The sequence below is a fragment of the Callionymus lyra genome, chromosome 1 (genome assembly GCF_982586985.1).
Source record: "Callionymus lyra chromosome 1, fCalLyr1.hap1.1, whole genome shotgun sequence".
NCBI classification, from domain to species: Eukaryota; Metazoa; Chordata; class Actinopteri; order Syngnathiformes; family Callionymidae; genus Callionymus; species Callionymus lyra.
Window position 1 is genome coordinate 8,382,232 of NC_141818.1, and position 12,649 is coordinate 8,394,880.

General features: G+C 34.9%; 1 protein-coding gene across 5 annotated transcripts in view; it reads left to right on the plus strand.

The window, feature by feature from the left end:
* stpg2 (sperm-tail PG-rich repeat containing 2) overlaps window positions 1–12,649 on the plus strand; it is an 81,086-nt gene that overhangs the window by 7,970 nt on the left and 60,467 nt on the right. For all 5 annotated transcript variants that reach the window (XM_087791818.1, XM_087791845.1, XM_087791827.1 and 2 more), the window contains exons 9-10: window positions 1,501–1,664; window positions 1,752–1,844. In XM_087791818.1, the coding sequence (XP_087647944.1) occupies window positions 1,501–1,664; window positions 1,752–1,844 (257 nt within the window). The remainder of the gene's footprint in view (window positions 1–1,500; window positions 1,665–1,751; window positions 1,845–12,649) is intronic.

Genomic DNA, 12,649 nt, shown 5'->3' on the forward strand with positions numbered 1-12,649 from the left:
TATAGCTTTAGCTCCAGATGGACTCGTGCTAGACTCACTTAAGATCAAATATTGTGAAAGCAAATGAAAAAACTATAAAAAAAAGATTCTCCTGGTGTAAAAATATAACTCAGGTTATCAATAGTACTATACATTGTTGTAAAAGTTTATTATTAATATAATCATATTTTTTGGTTATTCCTTAATACCTGCACTGCATGTTTAATCAAATTTGTATCTATGTTTAATCCATTTTTTCATTCATCTTTACTTTTTCTACGGCGACATACAATCTCCCAACTGTGGGACAAACAAAGGAAAATCTTATCTTATTTTAGCTCAGGATGTGTCCTTGAGCAAGACGCATGGAAGTTCTTGAGAAATCATTAAAAGGCAAAACTATTCACCACTGTGTCCTACAATTACTTCATATTTACATCTGCCAAGGAGGTCACATTGTCCTAAACATATTTAATTATTATGATAGTTGGGAAAAGAAACAAAATGCCCACATTTTGCAGTTGTTTTGATTTTTCAGATTTATCAAGGTATTAAAAAAAATCATTTTCCACTTGTATGGCCTCTAACTGCTGCTACTGCCGTTTCATTTAGAAAATAAACTTTAAATCACAGAATTAAAACACATCACCAAAATGAATTAACTTCTACTGTATTTTACCGTCTTAACAGAGTGTTATTTATTAAACATTGTTTTAGGGTTGCTGGATAAAATAAAGACCCCCTTGGCAGTGGTATGTGCCTTGTCAGTGCTTTTTTTTTAGCTACAATCTGCAAAAGATCTTCAAAAGATTTGCGTCTAATGCTCTTTTCCTAAGTTTAATAGTGTATTTGTGGTAATATTGATAGTTGTGTTCAATTCTTTATTGTGTATCTCAAAGGATTAAAAAACTAAAGTTTCAAATACTTAAAAAATATATATTTTACAAAAACACTTTTTTATAAACTAGCTTGTTTGTGTTGTCGTCTTTTATCTATTTTAAATCTTAACTGTGTTATATATAAATGTGTTTAACTAACTCAATTTATCTTGTCTTCTTTCATATCCATGTTTACTTTCTACTCAATGGCCCGTGTCGTTTTTTAAATGAACCTTCTTTCTGCTTTTATGTAAAGCACCTCGACTAAAGGAAGTGTGAAAGGTGCTTTATAAATAGAATTATTATTATGTCCTGGTAGTTAAACACATAGAGTTGTTTAGTATCTTCTTGTACGAGGTGTAGAGCCTGGGCATTACATCGATGTACTCGATCCAAGCGAACATACTGAAAATAACAACAGATATTTTCGGGCTCTTGTTATTTGAAAGCGCTGACATTACCCATGAATAGCACTATTGTGTAAAAGCAAGCTCTGCCAACGTCACACCCACGCTGCTAATATTCTCAATCTGTTGATTGTTCCCATGATTCACTTCTGTTCTCTTTTCATAAGCAGCTAAATGTTTTAGACAAACACATGAGAAGAGCACATTTTCGAAAAAACGGCCTCTCCCCGCTGTAGGCCCCGGCTCCTATAACATCTTCCACGATGGTCTGGCTCGAGAGAGTTTGAAGAAGGCGTTTCTGGAGAGGAATCAAAAGGGAGGATTTGGCTCGAGCGCACGGCGAAGCTGCAGATTCTTCAGCAAGGAATCCGTGGAGGGTCCAGGTCCGGGACAGTACCAGGTGACACATATTCTCACATCTCGCTCTCTTCGGCCACAAATAAACCTTTTCATCTTGAAATGTGACGATAAATGATTTGTGTTCCAGATCGAGAAGAGGACGGAGGAGAGCTACAAGGAGACGAACACATCCCCGTTCAAATCGACGACGGCATGTCTTTCGTTAGCTCTCGTGGCTAAAGTAAGTTCCCTTTCATCTTCCTCGCCACGTGTTGGAATGTCTCGAGTCTTTGGCTGAGAATCTGTGTAAACCTACTTAATAAAAGAGCATACGATGCACTGGGAAATGCCAAGATTCTTGTGAGCATAAATGGGACACTGCAGAGTTAGCCACTCTTTTAGTGAGCGCCTTGTTTTCAAAACGGGTCACAAATCTCAGCAACTACTTCTGTTCCTTTACTCTCTCTCTATGTTGTGTTATTTGAGGTGTTGAGACTGTAATTTTCACGTGCTTGTCATGCTTGTCAAGGAAGTGATAGACGGGCTAAATTTAAGTCTCGTAAATGATCTGTTAATTAAAAAAGTGTCTGAGATGAAGTGTAGTGTTCAGAAGTATAAGACGAGAAGTTTGTCAGTAGGATTTGATGATTGACGGTAACTTGAAAAATAACCAGGTATGAAGATGGTTGGCTCATGATTTAGCAGTGTTGAGCTACGGTGCCAGTGTAAAATTGGCCAAAAATTATCTAAATGAAAGAGTTCCTTAAGTAGGTGAATGTTTGTCAGGTTAGGAATCTGACTTCTGGCTGTGAACTTGTGACAAAGAAGAAATGTCAGAAGTCACGACAATTTACTTGCAAGGAGAGTTTAATACAGAACCTTCTCATAGAATGTCTGAAGTGAGAGCTGTTTCAGTTGCATCTTTATACTCAAGTGTAAGTGATTTATTATTCGAGAGACGAGATTAAAGTTAAAAGAAAAAAAGATTAGTATTCTTCCAGTCTTCTTCACTGATTAAACCTGTAACGTGTCCTTATGCAACTTCCTCGGACATTCCGAAGCAAGATAAAAACAAAGCAATGCTTTGACACACAAAACGATTAACTTATAACTTATACCTTTGGTTCATCAAATGTGATGACACTCGACACACTAGCTGAGTATTTTCCCATCAATGTTGTTGACTGTTTGTTTAAGATTTTACAGGAAACGTTTGATTCATAAAAATGTAATTACCATAAAAAAGTGGCTAAACACAAACAACAGAAACGTTGAAACATACATTTTTAAATCAACTTTTCGTTTGACCTTCTTCAATGTGGGGTAGATAATCTTCATAAGGTTGTAATGAAACTGAATATTTTCCACACAATAAAAAGGTGGAGATAGACAACAGTTTAGTTTGATTGATGATTGATTGGAGCCTTTTTTACATTTTATTTTTAAAGAACTGTTCATACCACAGGTTTTATTTAATGTTTTTACATGGAATAATTCCAATAGATGTTTAAAACATATTTTAGGTAATAAAGTCAATAGATTAAGAACTATTTAATGGCCATTCTACAAGTGTAAACAACGTTACACGAAATCCCTACTTTTCTCTCCGGTCAGAAAGTGCAAGTACCACCTAGAATATCAATGACGTCCTCGACCATAATAAAGTCATTAAAGCCTAAAGTTTATGTGACACACAACATAACACCGGCTTAAAAAGAAAAACTTCCTCCAGATTACACCTGCGGGATGATTGACTTCTGATAATTATTCCAGCGCCGACAAGTCAGGTGCAGCAATAGTTTAATATTCAAGGAACACATTCATTTCCAAGTGTCCTTCTGGCAGACCTTGTTGTTTGCTTTCATTAGGTAAAAACGTGCCTGAAAGGTCGAACATGTTATTAAGTCAGTTCCTTATTCCACACAAAAGTAGCACATTTTTCACTGCCCTGAATATTCCAAGTCCAATTGGCAAGTGCATGGTGGAGGGCTGGCAGTGGAAGAACGCTTTTCTGATGAAGGAAAACTTTCGACAGATATTTTTGGGAGAATATTTTATCATAGCGAAGCCACACCATTGAAACTATTTATCTTTTTTTTATTTAATCACGTGTCTGTTTCCTTTCTAATGATGGATTTTCAGGGATTTATCTTAAACATCCATTCAGTTCTTTTGGCTAAATGACCAGGTGGATAGTTTATTACAATAGTATAGACCACCCATGGTTAATTCTTGATTCTAAATAAGTCTTTAGTTGTCAAAATAAAGAAAAACATTTTAGGAAATGAAAGGATTCAGATACATATAGCTCAGAGAGGGTCGGAGAGAAATACTAGTAGTCAGAAGAGTCAGCAGACAATCTAGACGCGATGATGCCATCTTTTTTTCCCTTGTAGTTTAACTGCATTCATATGGAGTTTTGGTGAAATTTCATCACAGGAAAATGCAAATAAGATAAGAATAACAAAATGAATCACAAGAGTTTAATTAAAAATAACTACTATCTTGGTATTTCCGATGGTTTCCCAAAACCAATTAAGTTCTTACATCAGTATCTCTGACATTGTTCTGACAAATACAATGCTTTTAGATATTTCATCTTTTCTTTTCTGTCCGTCACACGATATACACACTTGATTTCACTATTTTTTCAAACTAGGTTTTTCTTACCAATTTTTATGTGACCTCTGTTATTTCCCGTCTATAGAACTTGCCTTAACATAACCCAAACCAACTTTAATTAAAAATATAAAAAGAAAAGTATATATAAAAATGCCACAGTTGTGTATAAGCAGCAGGAGTTAATATATTGTAACACATTTACAGACAAGTACAGTACAGAGAAACAAAAAAAGAGAATAAATAAAACCTTTTTTACTCTGAATATTGTTTGTAACACAGCAGTAAAACAACTAGATGTTTTTTAGAACAGATTGGCAAATGGACCTTTAGTGCTATGATCTTCTTTGAAGTACTATTTAGAAGAATGTGTTTGAAAGAAGGAAATGCAAGATAGTGTCCAAGTGCTCAGATTTATCTTTTATTCCATTTAGATTTTCTTTCTCGTTTTTATTTCTGGGTGTTTTTATTTCTCTTGCTGTTGTTAAACCGAATTTCCCCTCGCGGGACTAATAAAGGTTTTCTGATTCTGATTCTGAGAATAACAGAATGTATATTAACTTTTCCGGGCTCTGATTGGGCGGCAAACTCAAACGAAATTATCTCATCAATTTCTCTTCACTACACATTAAAAAACAACAGCATAGATTATTCAGTTTCAGCTTCTTTGGTTGTCCTAGGAGGCAGTTAAGAACGCAACTGGGAAACACCCTTTTCTTAACACCTTCTTAAGTCCTTAAGAACGATCATTCTGAAAAACCTGGTCAAAGTCAAGTTCAGGCCACCCACTTACAATACTTCTTGTACCGAGTCAGTTCTTTACGCTGCCGTATCCAACGTCTCACCATCAATACATTGATGTCAGGTTCATACAACAGCCTCTATTCTCTTTCTTTGACGGCCATGTTGAGTAAAAATCGACATCATACGCATTTGCGTGTGAAGGGAAATTGAAGGAAACCTTTTCTATTTTAAGTTGGGCTTGAACATAAGTATTTCTATGTGAGGGTCAAGTACATACACTCAAGATGCAAACACAGTTGTGTCTGTGATTAATGTAGCAAGATGAAAACAAGAGTGCTTTCACAGCCTAAACTTGTCATGTCAGTGAAGTTTTGGAAACACTAATTTTCCGGATAATTTACCGCTCTGCACAAATCAACCGTCTCGACTCTGACGAGCCGGAGAGTGAGAAGCTTCTGACACGATACTCTCTGTAATAGTCGCCCAGATGTCTCCGTCGCCGTGAGACATAATTCAAGTCAATGGTTTTGTGAAGTTGATACGTTTCTGATTGATGGTGCGGCCCATTCATATCTGTCCTGATTCATTTCCCAAACATCCTCCGAATAAATAATATTGTGATTGAGATTGTTGTCACCTGAAAAACACGGTGACAAAGTTATACATTTATAATCGTATGGTTAATAGCTTGTTTTGATAGATTTTTTTTTTCTTTCTACAAATGGTTTTGAAAAACAAGTTAAACATGTAGTTTGGCTGTAACACGCAGATGTTTGAACATATTCTGATCACTCCACAGTCAATAAACAATAACAATTATCTTAGAGCAAGAAGTTCTGCGAGGACAGTTCAATAAAAAAAGATTGCTTTCGGGCATCTTTGCTGTCGTGTTTAGCCATATGCTGCACTGCAGTCAAAGCTGTTTCCTTGACAACAGCTTTGACTTCATGGAATGTGAAAAGTTTCATAATCAACAAACTAGTCTTGATAATTGCGAAAGCAAAAAAAGGCAAAACGCATTTAATCTGTTTCCCACTCTAGTTTGTAGGCACACCTTCCCGATAAATGTCAGGATTTACTTAGAACATTATAGCTCTTTCGTACTTTTGTACCTTGTTTGATACTTTTTAATGGTCAGATTTAATAGAGATTAATCGCAGAATATTCTCTCAGAATATAGAATAACAAACGGAAACAAATCTTCAATGTCAGGATGTCAGACTTAAGATTTGTGTATTTGATAATTATACATCGTGGCAAATACTTCTCATAATTTAAATCTTGAAAAGCACTGAAACATTGTGTACCGATGCCAATGAGCTAATAACACGTGTCTTTTTTCAAAAAACATACAATAGAATTAATGTAAAAGTAAGTAAGTAAGTAATTTTTATTTGTATAGCGCTTTTCCAGACCAGGGTCACAAAGCGCTTAAAATATCAAAACAATTCTCAATAAAGTATATACTTTAAAGGGCAAGAAAAAGGTCTAAAAAATACTAAACAACTAAAAAGGTACAGCAACAAACAGGCGGGACAAGAAAGTGTCTTGGAGTTACCAGGTAGAACTGATCTGGAGCCGACGCTTGTACTCAGAAAACCTAGCGTATGAGTTTGGCTGTGCTCATCTGTTTTGGAGTTTTATTTTGCAAACAGGCCGACAAGAAAGAAAAGTGATTTCAATGGAATTTAACTGAATAACTAAATATTTCACAAGGGTTAAAATCTCAAAACTCAAGAGTCCTTACTGTCCCCCTCAACGCTAACACTTTCAGCTCCGTCTTGAGCCACTAACTTGTTATTGAAGTCTTCCATCGATCGCTTGCTTCTCTCCACAAGGTTGTTCCTGCCCTCTTTACTCCTTAGCAATTTTCAACATTTGCTTTTCTTACACTTCTGCTTCTCATCTTTTCTGCCGTTCAAGCCCTCCCGATAATAGCCTTTCTAAGGCTAGCCCGAGGCAAAGCTGGGGGAGAAAACAGCAGTAATTTGATTTGGACCCGTGTTACACTCTGGCCAGTGGAGTTATCCTCGTCTATAGATTATAGAACACTGGCGAGTCTCTGCGAGCTACAGGAGGAGGTTTGACTGAACTGTCATCTGATCTGCTTCGATAGATTTTGACCTAATAGTGTTGAGCTCAGTTCAATTTAGAAGAGTCTTCAATGGTCAAATGTAGAGTCTGTTAAAGCTCAAAACCAAACTGTCTTTTTCACTGACTTTTTTTTATCCGTTTACTTTTTATTGAATCGTCCAAATAACAAAAGTTTTTTCTGTCGAAGACAAGGGTTCACACAAGAAGCATAACCACAACCATCAAAGGTGTTTGAGAGCCACGAAAATGAGGGCAATTTTGTGCAATTTAATTTCATCAGGGGCCACATTATATACAGTTGTGTTGTCAGGTCAAAAGGCAGTTGGAAAGAAAGAAAAAAACTATCATAATGATAGTAAATATTTTGAAAAGTAGTCAAGAAATTAGAAAATATACACAAAATATCACAATTTCTACAACATTCAAGCACAATTTGTCGTTTTGCTTTATCTTATTTTATGTTTTTTCGCATTATTATCAACTTGAAAAAAGAAGAATACAGCATTTGAAAATAACATAATGCACAAATTAATTTATTACTTGTTTTTTTTATAGCATTTTGAGAAAAAAAAATTCACAAAAATATCAACATAAAACAATACGGTTGTGTTGTCAAGTCAAAAGTAAGTAAATAAGTAATTTTTATTTGTATAGCGCTTTTCCAGACCAGGGTCACAAAGCGCTTAAACAATCAAAACAATATTCAATAAAGTATATACTTTAAAGATCAAGATAAAACTGAGAACACAACAGAAGTTCCAGAGAATCAAGGAAAAGCCTGAACAAATAAAAACGTCTAAAGATGTTTCTTGAAAGAAAGACAAAAACTCTCATAATTATGGTAAAAAACTTTGAAAAGTACTAAAGAAATGAGAAAATCATATCACAATTTCTACAACATGCAACCAAAATTTGTGGTTTGGCTTTATCTTATTTTATGTTTTGTCGCATGATTATCAACTTGAAAAAAGAAGAATACTGGCAAAGCATTTGAAAATAATATAATGCACAAATGAGTGTATTAGTTGTTGTTTTTTATAGCATTTTGAGAAGAAAAAAAATCACAAAAATATCAACATAAAAAACTTGTGGAAAGTCTAATTCAACTTGAAATGGAGAGGGACAAAAAATGCACAATAAGGGAAGGAAAGAACAAAATCATATTTTGATTTGAAATGGATTAAAATTGTTAAAAGTTAATGTTACAAACTGCAAATAGGTGTCAGAATTAATCTTTTCTACATCATCATCAGTTTTATTCTTACTCAGAGGTAGAAGATAAGATAAGTTAAGGTCAAAGTGAGTATAATTTAAACTTCATTTTTGTAGATAAACTGAGACACGTTTGTAAAATAAATACATCCTTAGGTTGATGTCCCAAATATAAAAACATATTCTAGTCAAATGTTGAATGAAAAACTTTTAAAAATGCACTTGTATCTGCTGCAGAGATAAAAGTCTCAGTTGGCGTGACCCCTGTCTGCTGCAGAGATAAATGGAATGGAAGAGACAATATTGAAACATTGATTTTATTACTTCAGCCCCGGCAGTGAGAGGGAAGGGATGATACAGCCTCACGCAGCATAAGCAATAATGAAAAGAAATGGAAGAGAGTGACTCACATTTCTTCCTTTTCGCTTTTGCAGGTGCCATGACAACAAGGCACCGCGAGGTGTTCAGTTGTGTTTTATAGCTCTTAAACGTTTTTCATTCTCATCACCGCCGACCGGCCCGTGGTCCCCGGAGTGCTGGGATTAAGTGGAGGGACGACTTTTATCACGTTCTTGTAAATTCACCTTCTGATTCCTACGACGCTCTCGATCCGTTTTGTAGAGAAATCAATTTTGTGGGGTGATTTAAAAGCCGGCAGTGAAACCTTCATGGTGGCAGTCGTCATCGCTGGCCTGTGAAACTCACTTTTCACTGTAACCAAGGCCTGAGTCAAGTGTGGCCTGGGGGCCACTTGTGGACCTTTGCCTGGAGTCATGTGGCCCTCATTAGTTCGGAGAGAGACTGTGACTCGTCTACATTCATGGGAGATTTATTTTCCTTTACATTGAACATTTATAGACATATTGACATTTTTTCACAACTTATTATTCAAAAGTTTTTAAAAAAAAGAGCCTCTTTTTCAACAAATAAAATTTGTCAATGCGTTTATGCCTTTACATTTTGAATTTTCCTTTTATTCTGTCAAATATATAAACAATTTGAACATCGTCACCCTTTTACTGAGTCTCTTTAAATAAAATAAGACTTTGACGATATTTTGTATATAATAATAGATTAACTAATTTTTCTTTCCGTGATTCTATTTCCTTTTTTAAGAAATTAAATATTATTATACTTGTACCTCGCTGCTTTTAATTATTTTTTTTATTCCTCATTACCCCTTCGTTTTTATCTGGAACTTCAGTAGTTATGGAGGAAAAAAATTTTTTTTTTTTTAATGATGAAATAAAAAAAAGACAATTTTGTTTCAGTGATCGCTTAATTTTGTTTACTTTTTCCTTCAAAAACATTGAAAAAAAATCTGTTAAATTTATAATGAAACAACGACATATGAAACTCCAACTCTGAATAAAAACTATATAAAATGAAATAATAAACCATTTTAAACAATGTATTAACTATATTTGTTTATATTTTTTCCTTTCATACTTTTTTTCCCCCCAGAAAATCTTATTGTGTAATCACTTCTTTTTCTAATTTACTTTTATAATATGTATTTTTCCACTCCTCCACCAGCTTCTACTCTTCTTCATTAATTCCACGCACTCCAGCACGACTGCCTTCTCCTCTTCACCTCCTAATGATTCATAGCCCATTTTGAACTCATCCGTTCCTTGTTTTTCTTTCCTGGATTCTTCTTATTATTCAAACATTTTTTTCTACCTCTCTCTCTTCATCGCGACCTCATCAACTGTCCATCTGTCCATCACCGCCGTGATATTGTCCTTCAAGGACACTATAGTTGCTGCGAGTCACAAACAAACCTCCTCAGCTCGACCTTCGACGAACATGCAGATTTTTTTTAACGTCTATTCGATGACGAGTTGGAAGGACACGTTAAACTGGGAGAAAAATGGTCAGAACCGCATGTTTTTTGAAAAGGTGGATGAAGAGGAGGAATAAGAAGTGACAGAATGCAAAAGAGAGCGTCTCTTGCATAATGTGTAATTATCCGTCCTATTAGCTGCGCTTGAGCTAATTAGTGTTTGCTAAACATGCATTTATCAAATTCAAGAACGGAACGCCATCGCATGTCTTTTCCTCGTCTTCGGAGCCATGGAAAGAGTGATATTTACTGGTGGAAGTAATTGTGATGCAGACTGATGGGTTTGCGGTGTTTATAAATAAGCCAGAATTAATTTATATACAGACGTTTTACCCCTAAGAGAGAAAAAGATCAAAGTAATTCAATAAAAGTCAGTCGGAGAATGTGTCGTGGCATTGCCGAGTATTTGGAGAGTACACAGAAATGTAACGTTTGTCAGATATTGACGACTTGTCTGGTTGTCACGATGATTCTCGTGATGTTTATCTGCCGCCAGTTAATGACGTGTCACGCTGCAGATACTGAGAGGTCGAGGAATGAGAGGGAATCAAAAGGGACAAAAATATAGGGGTCGGAGATGTGATTTTTTTTTCTCCTGTCGGGATGATTGTGAACGTGGTGTGAGGTCGTTTCTCAAGGTCGAAACAGTGCATAAGAACCCCAAAAGAGATAAAAATATACAAGGGTTTTTAATTTTTTTTTCTTGAATTATTATTTCTTCAATTCATAACAACAAATGGACACACCACTACTTTTACGCTGGATTTTCTGCAGACTAGTGTCGGCTCATGATCAGTTCTACCTGGGAACTCCCTGGCACTCTGGCAACAAAACCGTTTTTTATTTATTTTTATTTTTTTAATTTTAATTTTAATTTTAATTTTTAATTTTTAATTTTTAATTTTTAATTTTTAATTTTTAATTTTTAATTTTTAATTTTTAATTTTATTATTTTTTATGTATTATTTTTTATTGTTTATAAAAAATTGCTGGCTATTGGAAAAAAAACAATTTCAATAAAGTTTTACCTTACCTTTTACCTTACCTTACCTTACCTTAAAACATGCAAAGATAATTGTAGCTCAAAGGTTGTATTAGTTGAGGTTCTATTTTGTAGCAGAAATATCGCATTTCTTGTCTGTTTAATTTTTTATTGTGTTATACTAGTACATTTACAACCCTATTGACACTACTTGGTCACTGAAACATTGTTGTTTTCTTTGTCAAAAGGACCGGCAGTTGAGTTGGAGGGCTTAAAGAGTTTATTGGATCTGCTATCTGTCAATCAAAACAGCTTATTTGGTGTGACAGAGACCATCATCACAAATTGGTGTCCGTGGTTAGTATTCTTTTTCACAAGTATAGTGTAATAGCATAATATAGTGCTTTAAATTGGGGAGATGTATTGAAATGTATTATTGTATGTCATTTAGAATTCAAATTTCAATAAAGCTCTGGAATGATACAAATAACTTGTTTTACCATATTAACCCACTTTGCCTGAGCTTTGTTCTGTCAGTATAATTTTGTGGCTAAATGGAGGGAGAGAGTCTGGGCTGCTGATCATTGTCACAGCTATATTTTATTTTATGTCTGTTTTTTAGAGAAATAAAATTGGAAAAACAAAACTTAAAATGGGACATAATGTAACAGTTACTGTTACTGGTGTCATTGTGGTATATAGAACCTGTTCTCTTACAGGCCAATCCTTTTTTTTTGTCACTACTTTCCTTTTCCCCCTAGCAGCAGGTGAAACAAATGGGGTCACATCCCAGAAAGAAGTCAAGAAAACCTGTTTTAAGGATCCTGTTTTAAAGCTGATTTAAATATTAATAAGTAGGGACTGTTGTTTTTGTTTCCCATCACATTTTAGGCTCACATTTTCTTTGCTTTTATGTAGTTATTAAGTCACCAGACCGATCCATGAAAGGGTTGCACAAGTTTTTAAAATCAAGTATGTCTACCTTTATCTTTCATTCTGTCGGTAAATAAAATAACAGAAAAAAAAGTGGTTGAAAGACATTTTTAAGGAAAAGAAACTGTCCAAAAAAATTGAAAACTTGACAGCCTTCGACAGAATCCCTGAAATAAATCGACTTTCATGTAGTTGTGTTGATTTTTCAGGGCTTCAAGATAATATCGCTTTAGTTCGACATCATAAACATACTTTGATGCTATCTTTTCTATCTCTATAACCACCCAATGTATTGTCGGTTTGAATCAAAACATGACAAAACTAATCTTGCCATGAGCAAACATTACTCTTAAATCATGGAAATGTTATTATTTTCCTTCTGCATTTTTACATATATGTGACGAGAGCTGTTTGGCATAGATATGTTCCTCTAAAGTGCTTTTTCCTACTTGGCCAATTTCAATATGATGTACTTACCTCTCAGGTCAACGGCTAGTTTGAGATTCATTGAACAGGATTTGATCCATAAATGTAGATAAACAGCTTCAGGTCTGGTTCGTGTTTCATAATTTTCTCATGCCGTCCTCGAGCCCGTGTTTGACTCCAGCTGAAGTCA